The sequence below is a fragment of the Dioscorea cayenensis genome, chromosome 20 (assembly GCF_009730915.1).
Source record: "Dioscorea cayenensis subsp. rotundata cultivar TDr96_F1 chromosome 20, TDr96_F1_v2_PseudoChromosome.rev07_lg8_w22 25.fasta, whole genome shotgun sequence".
NCBI lineage: Eukaryota > Viridiplantae > Streptophyta > Magnoliopsida > Dioscoreales > Dioscoreaceae > Dioscorea > Dioscorea cayenensis.
In genome coordinates this window covers 29,257,515-29,278,545 of record NC_052490.1, presented here as the reverse complement: position 1 = coordinate 29,278,545, position 21,031 = coordinate 29,257,515, and the positions used below count along the sequence as shown (strand labels likewise).

The 21,031-nt window shown below is 32.4% G+C and overlaps 1 protein-coding gene and 1 long non-coding RNA gene across 3 annotated transcripts; one reads left to right on the top strand and one right to left on the bottom strand.

Moving 5' to 3' along the window:
• Positions 1-4,208: 4,208 nt before the first annotated feature.
• Positions 4,209-5,209, bottom strand: LOC120251261. Of its 2 annotated transcripts, XR_005533418.1 has the most exons (4): positions 5,147-5,209; positions 4,752-4,854; positions 4,591-4,673; positions 4,209-4,502 (listed from the first exon to the last, which is right to left on the bottom strand). It is a non-coding gene; the product is annotated as an uncharacterized LOC120251261 (long non-coding RNA). The 2 variants fall into 2 exon arrangements; XR_005533417.1 differs by having other exon boundaries at positions 4,591-4,854.
• Positions 5,210-11,142: 5,933 nt separating this feature from the next.
• Positions 11,143-11,982, top strand: LOC120251404 (NAC domain-containing protein 90-like). The gene is made up of 3 exons (XM_039259931.1): positions 11,143-11,293; positions 11,369-11,637; positions 11,725-11,982. The coding sequence occupies exons 1-3, from the start codon at positions 11,143-11,145 to the stop codon at positions 11,980-11,982; spliced, it is 678 nt and encodes a 225-aa protein (XP_039115865.1).
• Positions 11,983-21,031: the final 9,049 nt, after the last annotated feature.

Below are 21,031 nucleotides of genomic sequence, written 5' to 3'. Positions count from 1 at the left end.
TGATGCCTCTTCACAAAATAAGTTCAAGTTTAATATTAGAATATTAAAAAAAATTGAATTCAAAACCCCTACATGGAAACTTAAATTTTAATTTTTGTGATCACTATTAAAAGCAACCTTAATTCTTTTTGCATTTCTTAAGAGTCAGTGAGAGCTTCCAAAGTCGAAGACTTATTGAAAATTTTTTATAATCTACATTGACAAAATTTTCATAAATGGATGATCATATTATTTTTAGAAGTCTTGTCATGTTTCACTACCTCTGTTTTTGTCATTGTAGATTTATTTAACCATCTTTGGAAGTTTTGCATGGCCTCAACTCTATTGTACCGCATATATATATATATATATATTTGTCTATAGTTTTTAGTTCTTTATATATGTGTACTGCATGTCATTCTTTCGCCCTATTATTATAATTTTTTTATAAATATATTTTAGATTAATTTATTCATTAAAAAAAAATTGAGCACAAAATGTTTTGTAAATATAGGGCAAAAAATCTGTCTTATCCAATGTCTTCCTTTCCTCATAGTCTTATTCATCTTTCTTATTGTTTATTATATTAAATTTTGCTGAGATATTAAGATTTAGGACATATTAATAGATTTTTTTTACTAATAGGCGACAAGTGCCCCAATTTAAAGAATTGTCAAAAGGACAGACATATATAGAGGTGCATCAATTACGGTGGCTTATAAACCTTCTAAAAAAATCTCCCTGTCCTACAATTTTGGAGTGGTGAAATCACTCTTTCTCCCACAATTAACCTACACCCAGACCGTGGACAGTGCATGAAGAGTACTCGGCCTAGGTGTATAATGTATGAATAATATAAGAACAGTACTACTGGGGGAGGAATTTAAACCAGTGTTATCAAACCCGGACCGGCCCGGCGGTTCGACCGGTCGACCCGGTGACCCGGTGACTAAACCGGTCCGGGTCTCTAATTAGACCGGACATGTAATCAACGCGGTGTGACCCGGCCAAACCCGGTGACCCGGCCGGGTTTCAATGACCCGGGCGGGTTAATGCTTGTTTATAAAATGACATTTTCATCCTTTAATTTTTGTAACTTTTGTTATGTATTGGATTGAGTTGGTTTGATTAAATTTGAAATTTCACTATGGATTCATATGATATTGTGTTGTGTTTTGTTATGTATGGAATATTTGAATGAGTTTGATATTAGGTTGAGTCTCATTATGTCATGTAGAGCTTGAATTTTGAAATTTTATTATGTATCGGTTTTAACTTTTATGCTTGTCATGTATTTTTTTACAATTTATTTTTTTGTCCCTTCAAATTATTTATTTGATAACAAATAATAAATAAATGTTATATATTATTATAGAATTAAAAAAACTAATTTATAATTTTTAAAAAAATAATATTTAAAATAATTTTATTAACCCGGCATTGACCCGAATGACCCGGCGGTTGAACCAGTTGACCCGAGACCCGAAGCCTAGACCGGGTCGATGTCCAGGCCGGTTTTGATAACATTGATTTAAACCCTTGCCCTCCCCCTTGCACCCAAGTGTATTACCATTGTGCTATCCAATGGTTAACCATATTAATAGATTGGTAATTAAATTATAAATAAAATATAAAATGAAATAAAATAAATATTTGAATTTTCTCTTTAAGACCAAAATTATTAGTTAAATAAATTAATGTATATGAAAAGCTTATTACCAAAAAAAGATTCCATATTTAATGATAGGCATTTGATTTTCATTTATACATGTAATTACAAACTTAGAAGAATATATATTAATTAAGATGGACCTATGTATTAATGGAATGAATTTTTGTTTTCAAAAGTGGAAAGAATTAATTGTTTCTTATATGTCTTCATTGATGCATGGGGCTAATCAAATTAATGTTTGATTTTAGCCAATATTAATTAGTTAAGATGAACTTTCTTATTAATGGAATGAATTTATATTCTCAAAAGTGGAACGAATTAATTAATTTTGTCTTACCTGTCTTGATTGATGTATGGCGCTAATAAAAGCAATGTTTGAATTTTGCATATCATTTATGAGTATGACATTAATATATAAAAAATTAGAAACTAATAAGTTCATTTATTAATAATCACCATCAAATTTCTATTATGAAGTAAACTTTTCAGTTTCATTCATTGTATAAATCTAAATATATCCAGTTGTCAATTGTTTTTTTCTTTCTTTTCATTTATTTATTTATTTATTTCTATTACTATTGTTTTCATAATTATATGTTATATATATATATATATAATATTTATTAATTATTTACTTACAAAAATGACCACTTATATAGACATTTACCCAAATTAGCAACTTATGTGTATATACTCTTCTATCCAAAAAAAAACAATTAATTTTTTTTGAAATAATGGCATTATTATTTTTCATTATATTACATTTCATCCTCAAATAAAAAAATGATTTTATTAAAATATAAATGCAATTATAATATTGATGACTAGAAAAATATAATTTTATTAGTAAAACATTTATTTTACTTAAGAAAAAATTCAGTAACCTATAAAAACAAATTCAACCAATCAAAACCTTAGTCCAACATATATATATATATATATACACACACAAATATGTCCTTGTCAAAAGGTTTATAGCCCAATAAATATTGACTTCGATGCAAAAATCATTGGTGAGCTCATTTAAGAGTTTTAAGTTGAGGTACTATTATATCAATGAATAAATTCTCGATTGTAAATGCGAGCTTGAAGCCTGAATCTTTTGCCACCGGTTGAGAATGCACTTACTGGATAATCAATTTCTGACCTGTACGCACACCCTAGCTATATACGCTCATCGCATTTGTAATAAAAAAAAAAAATCCCTTTGTAACCATTAATAAATTAAGATAGATTAGAATATCATATAACCAAATAAAACAGAGACTGCAAATAGCGAATTTCTCGAATTTATTTACCTCATTAAACTTTGTGGTCCATAGTGAGGTTAATGGAAATGTATAATTGAAGATCATGGTCCATTAAAGTAGATGGGTGGAATTGATGAAGAAACAGCCATGGCTGCCAGAGCTTTCAATTCTGAAAAGATCTCTTTCCCTCCATGGAATGGCTCTGAAGGAGGAGAAGAAGAAGAATAGAAACACTTGCACAAAGGACCAGAAAAGAAGGCTACTTTGTCTTATCAATATACATAACAACAACTCAAGATTCATTACACACACACACATAATGTCATTTGGGATTCTTTTTGCTGAAATTTCTTATTTATTTATTTATTTTTGGTTCTTAATGTTTTTTTGGTTTTTTATGTGAAGTGGAATATTATATTTCTTGCATTTATGGTGATGAAATTGGGTTGGTGTTTAATTTATTCAGATGGGTGAATTATTTATTTATTTATTTATTTATTTTGGTGGGTGATTTAAAAAAAATTAAGTTCTATTTATATCTATAGAAAGTTTACTCAGTCTCACTAAAGAAAACCAAAGATTTTATCATGTCTTGTTTATAAAAAACCCTAAAGTTTGGAAAAAAAAATATTATTTTCAAATTTATTTTTTAAGAATTTTTTTTTTCGTCTTTGACAAAAATAAATTTTATAAAATACAAAATATAAATAAAGAATAAACTTATAATATATATATATATATATATTACGCTATATATGTTAATTTAAGTACTTTAGTAAATATGGAAAGCTGTGGATAGTAGTCTTTTTCTGACCTTATACCATAGAGTAAAAGTCACTTTCAATATTTAATTGACAGGTCTTCTACTCTGGCATTCAAATAAGAAAAGTTATATTTGTCTAACTGTACCTACACATTAGATATGGAAATACACCTTACAATGACATAAAAATTTAATTGCAAAAGGAACAATAAATTATATCCTTACATATGTCAATTCATTTTTTTTTTTAATGTAAATTTTTTATTTAATAAATGATCTGATAAAACCCTAATTTTTTCATTGTTATCCCTAAATACTGCTGGAAATATTGTTGAAAGGCATACTAACTCCGTATAATAATCTATTAAAAAAAATAGAGACAAGACAACACTTGCATGGCATTAAGAAAAGCAACACAACATTTCAGATGAAAAAACCTTTCCTTGCAGGTCATTCTTACATTTGCAAATGAAACACAACAGAGAATCACTGCAAGTTTGATTGAGGACAGTGGTTAATTATACCAAAAGAACAACAACATTTTCATGTACATTTTCAAATAATAAAAATTATTGGCATAATAACATGAGCAAGTATGTCTTCACAGTAAACATCCTCAACGTACACCTACAAAAACCCAAGAGATATTTTGCAAACATGACACCAAAAAGAAATTTATACTCTGGGGATCAAAATGTTATGAAGATAGATTGATAAACACTTGCATGATACATGGACCAGTAAGAAACTGCTTCAGACTCTTGCATGATAATGGAGCAGAAGATGCACATTAAGTCTGAGCCCACTGATGTAACTACTTAATCTTCATGTCGAATAACTGAAAATCAAGATTCCTGATCAGCAAGGAAGGCAGAACTTAGGCAAGTTTTGGAACAATTATGGCTTGGCAGTGTTCTACAGTATACCTGTGATATATATGCAGGTTGATGTACCATTTGGATGAATTTTGATCCTAATGGAAAGTTGTCAGTTGGTTTCTGGCTTTTTCCTTCAGTCAAATTGGAAAGAAATAAGATCGAATGAATTAAAGAAACTAATTGAGTTAGATTTTCCATAATATGCAGACCCGGATAGGCTCATTGAGTCGATGGAGTCTGCTGAAGTCTCGAGTCGGAAGGAGAAGCAGATTGCTCAGCATTTGGAGATTTTGAACCTTCACCCTGTGAAGACTGATTAAGAGTTTCATTAGGAAACTAATCTCAAACAAAGTCGACAAAGCAAAAAGAATAGGGAAAAAAAAACTAAGAAGAACTATACATGGATCCTAAGCTTGCAGATATGAATAGTGTTTGCTATGATATTTATTCATCAATATCTATGAATATGAACAAGGACTGCTCCCAACAAAATCCATAAATATTGACAAAAGTCCTCATTAATATCATTGTCCATGAACCATGATCGTTCTGATTAACGTCAATCAATGCTGTAATTCTAGCTGTACTGGAGTAATGAGGTTACCTGGGATGTAACAGCTTGCTGGCCATAGTGCTGCGCAAGTTGATTGGCTGAATAATGCAGTATATATGTGAACAGCATGCTGCTCATGAAATAAACATGAGATCAGAAAATCAATCATTTTCATTAGTAACCAAACATTTGATTAACAATTGCTCCGTGAGTCACCCGAAGCAAGCCATTTAAATGAAAATCAGAACAAATAAATCACTAAAAGACTTTTGCATATAAAGATAATCTGATAATTGAGCAGAATTCACAGTTGGCACATCTCTAAATATAGAATATACAGCTCCTTGCAGCTTTGAATGGAATTCAGAACAAATCATTTTTCACAAAAGAAAAGAAGGGGGGCTGCCAAAGCTCATGGGTATATATTGTCACCAATACACCAATGTAAAAAGAGTTTTGGGAGGAGCTCCAATTGGTGACATCCCAGTTATTACAATAATGCCATCCGTTCCTAAACACTTTAGATTTAGTGCTAAGAATTTTTTCTTGAAGTATATATCCTCATTGTTCTCTTTCCAAAGAAGAAACCCTGGGTCAGTTACTTGCGATTACACTGCTGAGTAATAAGAAATTCGTAAGGGTTGCGAGAGAGCTACACGATAATGGGAATCCACATATGCTAGAGGGCAAGGCACAGATAACAAATCAGAGATTGTTTGACCTCCATCATCCTGCATCCGCTCGAAGCTTTCATCCTAACATTCAGAGTACCAAATCATCTTCCAACATTAAGGCATACATTAAGAAGGAGGGTGATTTCATAGATTGGAGTGAGTTTCAGATAGATGGTAGATCTTCAAGAGGTGGCCTACATAATTTATCAGAGGTTTATGCGGAAGCCCTGAATGCTACGTCCGTGGAAGATTCATTAATGATAATAAAAGAGAAGGATCCTTGGTCATTTTATCTGTAGTATCACAATCTCAAAGCTAATGCTGAACGTATTTTTGAAAGTCCGGTGTCTGTTTTCCAATCTAAATGGGATTACTCAAGGTTCTTTGTTACTACTGGTATTACGCAATGGTTGGCTACTAATTTTGTTGAGAATTGCGCTGCGCGGCCTCTTAAAGATAATAGATTTATTACAAAAGATAATATAGATTAACCAATGAGTCTTATCTTAAAAGGACCAAGTCGAATGGGGAAAATGGCATGGGCTAAGTCTTTGGGACCACATAATTATATTTGTGGTCACATGCATTTCAATACGAAGACAATCTGAAATGATGTAATGTATAATGTCATTGATGACGTCACACCACGATATCTTAGGTTAAAACATTAGAAAGAATTAATTGGTGCCCAGAGAGACTGGCAATCGAACTGTAAATACGGTAAACCGGTTATGATTAAAGGCAGTAAACCTACTATTATTTTATATAATCCTTTTACATTGGTGTATTGGTGACAATATATACCCAGGATGGCCGCCCCTTGGCCCACCGCCACGTGGCCCAATCAGGAGTAAGTATTTAAAATAAAGCATCTCGCCCCACTGTCACATATATGGCCCAATCAGGAGCGAGTATTTGAAATAAATTAAGTATTCCACCCATTGTGGTGTGGTGCGTCGTGGTCCACACCTATCCTCCGGTTACCTGGACACATCCGCCGTCTATCACCGTCCATGTGGCGCCATTTGCATCTCCGTCCTGCTCCCTTGGATGGGTGACCAGTTCTCGCTCCTATGGCCATAGAAATTGTTGGGGGTGACCACATTGTACCCGACGTGAGACGTACCCTTGGAATAAAATAGTAGGAAGGTGTATTATCGCTGCCAACAATTAAATGTCTGGGGTTCTAGGCATGATTCTTATGCGCGTATAGCTGTTCTGATCTACCGTCCTTTGTACGCCCGATTGTACATAAATGATTATTGCGATTGGAAAAATATAAAGAATAATTGAAGAACTAGTAAGTATGAAATTGATAATATAAAAATCTATAGCTTCCGATGTACAACTAATATACAACACTTTTTTCCGATAGTTGCTACGTCAACCACCATTTTCGAATAGTTGCTAAGTCAAACATATCATGTTGGTTGGCTTTAGAATATACACTTAATATTTAGATATATTTTGTGGATTTATGTTTAATATATTATTGTTTACATTAATTTTTTATTTAGGTGTTTTTATTGTTTAGAATGTTTTGTATATAAAATAATATTGTTATTAAAATAATATTCTATGTTGTTTATATTGTTATATTTATATCGTTGTATGAGCGTGAAGGAATATTGTACTTTTTTGGTTTATTTAACATAATATTATATTCTATTTTTTTTTATACGGATGACTCTATATTTTAATTGTAATATGATTATTTATCGTTATTTTATTTCTTAATATGGTATTAAAGTTACAAAAATACTCCTGTAAACAAGCCAAATGTCCCCCACTCGATGGCGCTCATGTAATCTGAGCTCTCCCATTCGAAGTGGTAGCCCTCCTTCGGACCACTACCGTCCTTTCTTCTTGTTCTGTTTTTCTTTTGTTCATGTGGTTTGTTTCTGAAACATTTCACGCCTAATGATCTGTCTTCTTTTCAGTTCTTTTCTGTTGCTATCACTTTGTACTTTGTTCTTCATTTTTTTACAACACATTTATGGTTTATCCATTTAAAAAAGACTACAAAAATACTTGAGTGCTTATTATACTCTTTCTAAATTCCTCTTTTTATAAAATATGTAGTTAGAGATTAATCTATGAAGATGTTGGACAATGAGGTGCAAAAGAAGGTGATGCCAACCTCACAAGGAATTGTGAAACTTGAGAATCAAAGTTGAACCAAATCCTAGATTAACAAAGTTAGGTTTAAACAAAGAGGGTCATTGCCTTGTTGCTTATTAGATAACAAGAATCAATAATATCAAACAAAACAAAAGGATTAGTTCTTTATGAGGAACAATAATTGATAATATCTGGTTGTGTTTTGAGCTGCATTAGATATTACACTTATCATTAAAAAAAAACCAAAAAAGAGTTCAATGAAAAACAATCGGAAAAAATTCTCACAAGAGAATATCATTAAAATTTATAATTGTCTTACAATGTGGGTTTGATTGCCTTTATATAAGCCTAGCTAGGGTTTCAACTTTAATGACTAAACAGCTTATCACTTAATAATAAACAAAGAGCCACTAAAAAGGACATAAGACATTGAAAAATTACTTAAAAAGGTTAAAAGAAAAAGGCAGGCCAATAAACTTGAAAGCCAAACTAATCTTAGTTTTCCATAGCTAAAAAGCATACAAGGAAGAAATTGAATGACAAATGAAGATAATGCTATAAAATGGAAAAGTTCCATAATTTTACTCTTCAAGTAAATTGTTGTCAAAGGTAAATCTTCTTGGACTTGTGCCAACTCTCTCTCTTGAGATGCTCTTTTATGCATCAAGTTTAGCCAAGGCCTTCTAGAAGTTGCTTACACATTGACAAAAGAATGACTTTATTTAGAAGATATTTCTCTAAATGGAATCATGTGATGATCAACTATCTTTGGAAAGTGCATCAAGTCTAAAGGATCTATTCAAGAAAGGCAAGTTTTATTTTAGGTATGATTGTCTATCCTTGGTAAGATCCGGGATGACAATTCATATCTTTAATAGAACTCTTTTTTAGAAAGATCTATTTGGAGGAAGAGAAATATTCTATCATTGGCAAGAATTCAAGATCATAAAGACTGTATGAAGCTATTATAAGACACAAGGTTTAGTTTGGTGTGAAGCTATTTGAAGACACAAAAGGTAAAGACATGCCAAGGAGATTATCATGACCATATTTAGCATCACAAATTGAAGAAAGATCCAAGAGCTATCTATGGGCGGAACTATTCATGGAGACTGATCATGTGTGGAGATTGATTGAAGATTGCAAGAGATATGATTAGAGATTTGGAGATCTAAGCATGGATGATTGAAGATCATGCTTGAAGATATTGAAGGCTAAACTTGGATGAAGATGAGATCAAGTTTAGTAACAATATTTCCATGAGTCAAATGAAGATCATTTGGAAGACCAAACTTGGGCCAAGTTTGGAAAGAAGATCGGGAGATCTTCAGTGGCTATCTTTGGTGAGATGGTAGCGTGTGCCTTGGTGGGCACGTCCCTCGGGAGAGGGAGACCTTCTGAAGTGACTAGAGGAAGGAAGCAGCTGTAGGCAGGAGGAGCTCGGGTCGAGTCAACTGCTACGAGGCAGACTGAAGGAACCGGGAGGTTGACAAAGGTCACAGATTCGGATGCATCTGGCTAGAATTCAGTCATGTTTAGTAAGGTGGGCCATGTTGCAGCTGGGTGTTGCAACATCTAACTTTGGAAGGTGTTCAAGTTAGGAAGCCGCGGAGAATTCTAAAAGAGATAACTGTATTAGACGTCGGTGCGTCTATATAAGAGATCCAGCTCGAAGATTTAGGATGAGCCAACTAGGGAGAGACTCTTCGGTGACAGTTTAGTGAGTGGCCATTGATCAATCTAGATAGGATATTCTTTGTATAGAGAGAGTGAGAGAGTGGTGTACTCCTTGTTCCTATACCTCTTTTAGTGGATTGTTTCTCGGGGCCTGACCCCTCAGAGGTAGGCAAAGTTGTGTCGAATTGGGTTACCAATTTGCTTGTCTTCTTTCTCTTGATGCTTGATTGTGTGTGTGTGTTCAAACCTTGAGTGAGTTTTTTGAGTAACTTAACCACATCACATCCCCACCGGAACCATCACTTCATAATAGTTATATTTAGTTTTGTTGTTAGTGAAAAATAATTTATATTACCAGTTACCTTTTGATCTATCCTTTGTAGAGTGTTCATACTCAGTTAAAAAATAAGTTCAGACATCAAATAAATACAAAGTATGGACATAGGTATGTTGAAGTATCAACTCCCCACCTATGTAGTCTCTGACTCACCGCTTATGCACATTTCGTCAATATATATAATATTCAACAATATTTCAATATATTAAAGATGCAATTTCACTTAAAAGTATTATAACGATATAGGTATATATGAATAGAGTATTATATGGCATGAAAATCCATTATAATATCTTTATCTATTTTTTTATTTTTTTATCTTGGAAAAGTAGCCAAAAGATTAAAAAAAGAGAAAAACAGATGACATTAAAAAAGAGACGCTCATTTTAGAGCAGACGTCATAGAGCCAAAATGGGGGATTTTTATCTATTTAATATAACAAATCAACCCTCTAAAAGAAATTTAGACACATATGCACTTCAATGGAGTCCCTTTCAAAATGGAATAAAACCAAGTAACCAAGCACTCATTATTCTATGTGTTTACAAATTCTTACATTTCATATATAATTCTATATATCTCCAATTAATTACTTTGAACAAATCAAAGAGAAAATTAATTAAGCTGCAAAATTCTATAAAAACGGCCTTGTCATACACGGCATTTGAGAGTGTTAACTCTTGAAACTTCAATCAATCATTTTCCACTTTTTTGAAGTCTTTCTTTCCATCTCTGCTCGTTGACTCCATGACAACACTCATACAAGTTGTAATTAAAATAACCAAGCTTTAGAATATCAAATATTATATTCTGATATCATATTGGAACCTCGTGAGGATCTTGAAAACTTTTTATAATTGCTTAAACTTCAATGCTCAAACGCGTACAAGACTAATACATATAATCATCTTTGCATTAATTAATTGTGTTTTAGTAACTTTCCTTAAAACTTCCAGTCTTTCTATATTAACCCGCCCTTTATAAGGCATAGACTTGATCAAAAACACATTATTTACTTAATTAATCATACTTAATTCTTAAACAGCTTTTATTCTTGCATGCAAGAATAAAAGAAAAGAAGCTAGCTTGACTCATTCTCAATCTCTCTTCTATCTCTATAGCATTCATAAACTCAAACACCTACTCTCTCTCTATATATATATCTATAATCTATGGATAAATATATAATGATCACCAAACTTAGAATTTGAAAAACTAGTAACAAGCTCTAGAAGAAGATGGAGAGACCAGTAGGCTTTCGTTTCTCTCCAACAGAAGAAGAGCTTGTGAGCTTCTATCTTAGAAACATGTTGGACAACAAAAGACAAGACATTCAAAGTGTCATTCCCATCCTTGATGTTTATAGTTTTGATCCTTGGCAACTCCCTAGTAAGTAATTAATGTTAATATTTAAAATAGTTTTATATGCATTAATATTCATGTTTGTTGTTATTTCATGCGCAGAGATGGCAGGAGAACCATGCAATAAAGATGGTGAGCAATGGTTTTTCTTCTCCCCCATGCAAGAGAGGGAAGCCCATGGAGGAAGGAGAACTCGAATGACTCAGGCTGGCTTTTGGAAGGCTACCGGCTCTCCTAGTTTCGTTCATTCAACTGATCGGGCTATCGCCGTGAAAAAGACAATGGTTTTCTACTCAGGAAGAACTCCTTTTGGTAGCAAAACTAAATGGAAAATGAATGAATACAAAGCTCTTGAGGGAACTACTTCGAAGGTAGTAGCTAGCTAGTATTGTTCTTCATTCTCTAGCTCTGATATCATGATAAAATTAATGACACTCATTGTTTAATAATCAATGCAGTTGAGAAATGAATTTAGTCTTTGTCGAATTTACATTAAATCGGGATGTTTGCGAGCTTTTGATCGTCGCCCTGTCGGACCTGGCATTGAGAATCAGAGAATGGGAATAGACGCATCATCGACTTCTTCTTCTCCTCCTTCAATTATCACACCATTGGCAGTTGAAGGAACAAGCTCTCACAAGAGTTCTTCATCTGCTGAACTTGGCATTACAGATAACATGCAAATGCTTGGTGATATTGATTGGAATTGGTTTTGATACCAGAGATTTAAATTTGTCAATTATTTATCATGTGCTTTTGCTTGTTTGTTTCACTGTTGTTGTTATTAAAGATTATGTTTTACTTTTTATTTGTTTGAAATTTATAAATGCTCGTCTTCCATGTATAGTCTACATTGAATGATTTGGAGTCTGGATTTGCATTTACTCTGGTATATATCTTGTTGAGTTAATACGCTGAGCTCTTCATCTATCTATATATTTATAAACTTGATCACAGTTTTGTTATGGTTTCAAATGATTTTATAATCCTTAGAATTGGAACCAAACTGTAGTCTTAAAATTTCGATTATGGTTCTAGTCCAATTTTAAGATGGTCTCAATTTCAAATAATCTAAATATATTTAAAAAAAAATGATATTATATGTTATATAATTTTTCATTTTAAAATAAAAAAAGGTACTGGAACCTATGGTTCGATTAAGGTTTGGTTTCTAATTTGAAGAGATTTTAATGAAACCATAAAGTTATTTTTCAAGTTTCTAGTTTGGAACCATAAAAGTAAAAAAAAAGTTTTAGTTTGAACTGAATTGGGTAAAATTATATTTTTTATATATATACTATTAAAGTGGATGTATAATCTACTCCGAGAGCGTTTCAACGAATAATTTTAATTTTTTTAATAATATTTAAGTTTTTATTTATATTACTTATAATATTAATAATTGAAAAAACATTAATTACACATAAATAATAAATGTCCATAAAACTTTTGAAATTTAAGATATAAAATAGTTTCTATAGTGGAAGTTAATTAATTATATTATTTTATATGTGATATTATTTTATATATGATATTGTTTCAAAATTTCTCACAATTTTAAAAACTTCGATCCGAAACCAGAAAAAATGCCTAGTGTGTTTTATACACACATTATTTCAGGTTTTTTTTTTTCATTTAATTTTAGAAATATCACAAGCCATTGGACCTTTGAGTGGGGAGAGACATAAAAAAACCCTAAGTTTATTTTCCAATATCCTTTATAACCTCAAAATCTTTGTTACACGAGAGAGTTTTCAATGTTAAATATTTTTAAATATTTGCCTCAAGGTGGGACTTGGTGTTAAACTTTTCCATCACTAGTCATTCTCATTTTTTTTATTATCATTTTTTTACTGTAACCATTTAATTACATCTCTTGTGAAGTAGAACTAAAAATGAAATACATAAAAACAAAATTTTTAGATTGTACAAAACATTACACTTTTGCTATGCTCCATTGAATGTCAAAGTCAATTTACTCACTGATTTTTATTTTTTATTTTAGTTTCTTCACTTTATATATATATATATATATATATATGTTACGCAATTATAGAAAAAAGGTAACAAAAGCTAAATCTAGCAATGAAGTAACACTAGCATATATCTTATATAGATTTGGACTTCCTCTATTTTTGGGAAAATGGATCTTGGTATCATTCCTTGGTGATGATTCTATATTAATAAACAAATAATTAGATATAGTACCAGAATAATAATTAGAGTTTTTTGGGCCTACTATCATTGAGATTGCACCCTCAACTAGAAAAAAATAAGCCTCTGTTTGGGTACCACTAAATTCCGTAGAAATAGTGATGATTCCTATAGAATTTAATATTAAGTAGGAAACTATAATAATAGCTGTTTAGACACCAATTTTGCAATATTAGATTACCATGGAATGACATAAATTCCATAGGTATTTGTAAAAGAGAGGAACCCAGATTTTTTTTTTCCTTTGTTTTTCGGACCTTCCCTTCTTCTTCTCCAAACACTCATGTTTTCCCTTTTTCCTCTCCAAACCAAACCTTGGCCCCTCCCTAGCCCTCTTCCCTTCACCAAATCTTTTCCTCCTTCTTCAACGGCTCCGAACCCAACACCTTAGCGCTAAACCCAAGTTCGCTCCCTCCCCTGGCGCACTGCCAGCATCGCCCCTCTCTCTGCCCTGTTGAGCATCACCGGACCCCAGTCTTCGCCGCGCGTTAGGGTTTGCACAGCCGCCACCGTTTAGCGATTGCTAGTGAGATGATGAGTCAATGAAGTGTTAAGTTATGATGAGTTTGGTAGTAATGTCTTGGATTTGGTTGTAGATCTTCTCTACAAGGACTACCAGACTGATCAGAAGTTCACTCTCACAACCTGCACCCTAAATAGAGTTGTAAGCTTCTCTTTTCTAATTTTTCTATTCACTTTTACGGTTTGTTGGTTTATTTTTTTGGCTGTTGACATGCTTTTTTTTCTTGATTTTTGTTTTTGGGGATGAGAGTGGTTTTGTACATTTTGACATGAAAATGGTTTTTATTTTGCATGATTTGAACTAATTTCTTGACGATTATGTTTGTGAAATGGTGTTGTGTTGCATTGTGTGTTCATGGTTGTGATTATGGGGTGTGATTATTATCCAGTTGTCTCAGTATTGTTGTGAAATTAAAGCCACAAATGGTAGCTTGGTGTTTCATCTGAATACATTCTGGGAAGAGTGAAAAGTTTGATGAGTTTTTCGATATTGCTCTGGTTTAATTCAGGTGGAAATATTTGGATGTTGATGATGATTTGGGAATTTAATTGCATGATAAAACTAAAGAAAGATTATGCATGGATTTAGTTAAAGATTGCGTGAAATAAATTTGGGCCCAATAAAACTTTGGAGGTATTTAAGATGATAATTTGATGAAGATTTGGGAATTTAATTGCATTCTGCAGTTGAAGAAAGAGTATGCATGAATTAAGTATTATTGACTTTTGTTGGATATAGATTATTGATTGGTAGACATGAGTTGTTGCGCATCCTCTACCAAGCTCGATGACAACTCTCTTGATAAACATAACAGACCTGAACATGATTGAATGAATGTATGTTTATATATATATATATATACATTATTTATCCTGGTTTCACAATCATTCAGTACAATGCTTCTCCTAATTCCATGTGTGATTTATTTGCCATATCTATTTTTCTTATGTTTTCTATTCATAATGATAAGCTTCTGTATCTATTTTTCTTATGTTTTCTATTCATAATGATAAGCTTCTGTGTTTGTTTAGCTTGCCAGCAACAACCCATTGATCTGCTATTAATTGTGAAATTTTTATAGTTGTATTAAGATGCAATTTTCCCTTCATTTATTTGGATTAGGTTTACTGCAGACCTTGAATATTGTACTTCAAAATGTTTACAAAAAAATGTTGCTGCATTGTTTTCTGCAGTTCTAAAATGTTGTATTCTTACAAATTGTTGCAGAATCAAAAACCTTTTGAACTAGTGCGTTAATTAACAGCTGTTGTTCACTGCAAATCAGTTAATACTAATAGTCGTAGTACTAATCCAAATGTTAGCCAGTGTTGCATTATTTTTATTTTTATTTTTATCTATATTTTTTTTTATTTTTCTATGATTAATCTCAACAATATTTGTGTTTAATCTTATCCTAATTATTACTTTGTATAGATGGCAAATCAAGAGAAGACCGACACAAGGGCCAAATGGAATGAAAATCATAGGGCTGATATAATGAAATTGTTAGGTGATTATGACGTTCCCGCGTATCGCTCATAAAATGGATGGACTAAAGAGACATGGAATAGAATATTGCGTGACATGGTAACGAAATTCCCTACTTTAAAATGCACTGTTATACAAGTTAAAGCATTAGAGCAAGAGATAAAAAAAATTCACAAGCTTTTGAAAGGGTTTACCGAATTAAGTGGCTTTGGATGGGATTATGGGAAAAAAAAATATGGTAGAAGCCACTGAAGAAGTTTGGGCACCACTACTTGAGGTATATATTTTTATTACATAATTTCACAAACTTTATGCAATAATTTCTTCTAAACATTTTGTTCACAATATGCAGAGAAATAAAGAAGCAAGAAGATGGCATCAAAAACCCTTTCCATATTTCACAGCATTGCAGGAGATTTATGTGGGTAAGAAAGTGTTGTTTACTAATGTTTTCTTTAAAGATTTGTAATAAATTTTCCAATCATTTGTACAATTATTTCATAGGGAGATATGCAGAAGGAAGACGCTCTCGTGATGCAGATTATTATGCAAACGTGCCAATGGACACTCCATCTCCAAGCATTCCGGCTCCAAATAATCCTATCTAATCATTGTCTACACCCGAAATAGAGACAGAGGATTGTGATTTTGCACAAACGGAACCTCCATGCAGTCAACCATATATTTCACAGCCACAAAGTTCATGTAGTGCAAGACGACAAAGCTTAGGTGATGATAGGCAAACAAGGAAAAATGACCGAAAGTGAAAAAATATTCAAGAGGCATTCTTCGAACAATATATAGATATGCGTCGAGCTGAGACTGATAGATTTATTGATGCTATGAAAATGAACCAGGTCGAGGAGAAGTACACCATAGGAGAATGCATGACGACATTTAATATGGTGTGTGATCAATTTCCAGATGATGAATTTGTTAAAGCTACAACATTGTTTAAAGATAAGAATAATCGTGAAATCTTCTTGAGTCTCAAGGAAGATCGGAAAAGTGTTGTGGCTTAGACAAATGATTAATTAAAAACAATGTTATGTTATATGTTTTTTATATTTACTTACATGCAATTTATGTTTGAGGATGTTTAATATTGTCACAATGACTTGACTCTTTTGTATTAAGACATTATGTTTATGAGATCTATTTGTTTAAATTTAGATGATGATTTTAGTAAAGCTACAACAAAAAATGAGTTTTACAAATAATAATTGTAGCCCCATTGATATTCTTACATAGCATTGATAATCTTAACACAGGGCGACATTTTAATAAAAAAAAACAAGGCAACATTGATAATCTTACACATCATTTATATTACATTTCTACGATAGTTATGGTAATCACTCCACATTTGCATTGTTATTTCATCTCTTTTGCGAGCACCTGCAGTACGTTCAGAATTCATTACATTAACATCATTTTCATATGTGTCATCTCCATCTGGGACGTTAACTTCATCAACTCCATTACTGATTTCCTCAATTTCATCCGTGCCATTGTGTATCCGTATGAAATTATACAAGACACATGCAGCAACTATTATATCAGTTTGAGAATCTATTGGATGAAAGGTTGCAACTTTAAATATAGGAAATCTCATTTTCAAGACACCAATGATGCGTTCAATATGATTCCTCAATAAAGCATGTCTCAAATTAAATTGTTTTTTGTAATTACTTGGTCTACATCCTGCTCGTCCTTCCTCCTGTAAGTGATAACGCACACCCCGGTATGGAGCAATAAAATTTGGAGTATTTGCATATCCTACATCCACTAGGTAATATTTACTAGGCGGGACATGGAAGCCTTAGTCGATTGAATGCTGAAGTACTCTAGCATCATAAGCAGAACCTTCCCAACTAGCTCGAACATATACAAAACGTAGGTTAAAATCGCATACGATCATAACATTCTAAGATAATGTTTGTTTTCTATTTCTATACGGATCTTGAAAAATAAAAGAAATAGTGATTGGAATATGTGTTCCATCAATAGCACCAATACAATCCTAAAATAAGAAACCAATAATATTTGTTAAGAAAAAAATTAAAAAAACATAAGTAATAAATAAAAATACTGTATAAAGATTTCTAACCTTGAAATATGGGGAAAAAAAGTCTACTATTCTAGATAATGGGTGATGTTGTTGTTGGTGGCAATTTTATATATATACTAGCAAGAGTAGTAATAGCTTTAAACACTTTACCAAAATAACGGCTAACAATTTTTATCGAATATTGAAAGCGTTCTTGCACGTCACGATTAATAGTGTTGTGCGTAATAGTGTACACAAACATTGCTAGTTGTTCCTCGATTGTAATTCTTTTCGAGTTGCGAAGAAAAGATCTTGCCCTCAAACAATTAGCAAGTGCTTCAAATATACAAGGCTCCATACGAAATTCACTCTTACAACATGCCTCATGACATTGAAGAATTTCTTGTACATATGCAGCACCTGTTAATATTGATGTATGATAAGGCCTAGTTTCTGAACTTAAGGGAAATAAACTTGGTAAAATGGTGAACATGAATTCGTCATCATCTTCATTAATCTTTCTCCATTGATCCAGATCCATATTAAAACAAAAGACTTTGAGACGTAAAAATTTAAGCTGAAGAGAGATAAGTTTACAAATGACATAAAAGTGTTGACTTTAAATAGAGAGAAATTGTTAACGGCTAGTTTTTTAAAAACTCCAATGGCTAGTTTTTTTAAAAAAAATCTAACGGCTAGTTTCATTTTCAAAATTAAAAATTCCTATGGAAAAATTCTTGAGCACATCCAAACACTGATTCTGTAGGAAGTTTTCCTGTAGTAAATTCCATAGGAATCATTTATAAATCCTATGGAATAAAATTCCTATAGAGAAATTTACTATGCATCCAACAGGCCCTAAATATATAAAAAGAAAAAAGTGAAAGAAACAATTCAGTCCAATACCAAAATATCATGCTCAAGAATTACAAATCATGAATAAAAAATAGTGTTTTTATTAAAATAGGTGACAAGAGCACCTATTTAGATGATTGCCAATGGATAGACAAGTAAAAAGGTGAAAATCCCTTACCATGTAATCGTAGGTGGTGTTTGGTTTTAAAAACGCAGCGGATTTCATATTATAATGTATTTATAAATCCTGTATTTGAGAATACAGTAAATGTCAAATCCAGTATTTGGTTAGATGTATTTAGAATGCTACATTATAAAATTTTATGTTTGGTTGGAAGGATTTGTAAATTTGGATTTGGTATATAGTTACAAATTTTATTAATTATAAAATACACCATCATATTTTATTAACTATAAAATAAAACAATATAATTAGTTAATTTAATAAATTATAATTTTTTTTTTTGCATTAATTCATTTTATATGTTTAATATTTATATTATACTAGAGCGCGATAACTAGTGCTCCACCGTTCACGGTGACCCGCCGATGTCCCACTCAGTTGGGTGCACTAGGGCCTGCATACGACATTCCCCATCGTTCGGGACATGGCATGTCTGGATGGCTGTGGGCGAGCCATTCGAACCCTGGGCGATGCAACCGCGCTCACGATTAGTGGTGGGCACGGCCGGTTAACCTGGCCCGCCGGGCTTGACCCGGCGGGTCCAGGTTGGTTTTTGACCGACCCATAACCGGTCCGTGCAATAGTATTAACCCTTCGGGCCGGGTTGACCCAGTCGACCCGGCAGGTCACAGGTCGGTCGAAAGCGACCGGACCCGGCCCGGTAGTTACTCAAACCCGCCAGGTTCGGGCCCAACCCGCCAGGCCCGACGGTTTTTCTATTTTTTGATTTTTTAATTATTGTATTAAACTATTATTATATTAAAACTCAAAAGTCATTGAGATGAGAATCGAACCTGGGTCACTTCTAAAAGCTTTTCACCTCCTAGTTATCCTTTCCTTAATTTTTTTAATCATTATTGTTAAAAAAAAAAAAATAAAGCTATATTTCATATTAAGTTTCTTTTTAATAATTTTTAAAAATAAAAAATTAATTCCAATGAATTAGATAAAGTTGAGACAACTTAAAAAGTTTGAAAATAATTTTGGAAAAAAGAAAGTATTGCACTAAATTCATTTATCTATCTGATTAAACGACATGTACAATTTTTTTTATGTGATAAATATTAGTTCTTTAATTTTTTTTATTAGAGCTATCACCCACTTATTTATTTATATCTATTTAGATCTATCTAAGCTTTACTTTTGGTCTTGAATTCTAAGGTGTTATTTTTTATGCTTGTTATGTTTGTCGATGAAGAAAAAAAATAAGTCTTTTGTGTGATGTGCGGAGTGGTGAGGGTTCTAATCCTTGTTGAAGGAAATAATTCACAAGTGATGTTGCAACCCACATTCACGCGCCATAAAGACAGATGCTTGTCGCCCTTTTTTTTTAAAAAATAATACTGAAGCACACTTTTAATTATTTATATAAATTTATATTTCAATAAATACAATTAAGAATTTGTTAAGTCCAACATGTATTTACTTGTATTAAATGTATGTTTATACTTTATTGCAGGCACAAAATACAAATAAGTATGTTTTACAATTAATGATATCTAACAATTATATAGATATACAAATATACAGGGACGGAACCAAGAGGGGGCTAGCAGGGGATGAAGCCCCCCTCGGCGCCGGGGAGACTATCTTTCATGCTACATAAGGTTTATTGATTTCGATTTTTCTATACTTAAATTAATGAAAAGAAGAATATTTGGGCATCTAGAATCAAGGAACATACATGTGCTTGAGTGGTTAGTGGGTTATTTATAAAGTTTGTAATTTTGAAACACCAGGGTTCAAATCCTCTTTAATGCATGTGTTATATTATACATCCCATTTTTTTATTTTAAAAAATATTATGATTTCCAAATTTATATAAAAATTTTAGTAAGTTTAAAAGTCGTGTATATATATAGTGAGCCGGATAGATTTTTTTTTTTTTTACCATATTTTTAAAAAATACAAACTTGAAATATATTCTTATTAGTTGAATTATTGAAAAACTCATATATTTGCTATAGATAACACAATTTTAAATTATACTTTATGTTTTTTTAATATATGTATGTAATTGTTTGTTATATGAGCATATTATTCTTCATTTAAAATAATCATTATGTTGGATTATTTTATTTTTTTTTTATTTTTTTTTGTTTTGCCTTTAGGCTTCAGCCCCCCTACCATCGAGTTCTGGTTCCGTCCCTGCATATATATATATATATATTGGTGGAGTTGGTTAGAATGCTATTTCATTCTTAAATTTTTTTGAAAAAGCATGGCAACCCGCCGGGTTGACTCGACGTGCGAACCGGCGGGTTGACCCGCCGGTTCGCTAGGTTGAGAAAACTGAACCCGTAATCGGACCCGCTACAGTGGGGCCGGTTATGGGTTTGCGGCCCGGCTGGTTGGGCCGGGCTAAATGACCGCCCATGCCCGCCTCTACTCACGATTGCAACACCTGTTCCCCAGCCATTGGTTTTGCTAGACTTGACGAAACTTGACCCA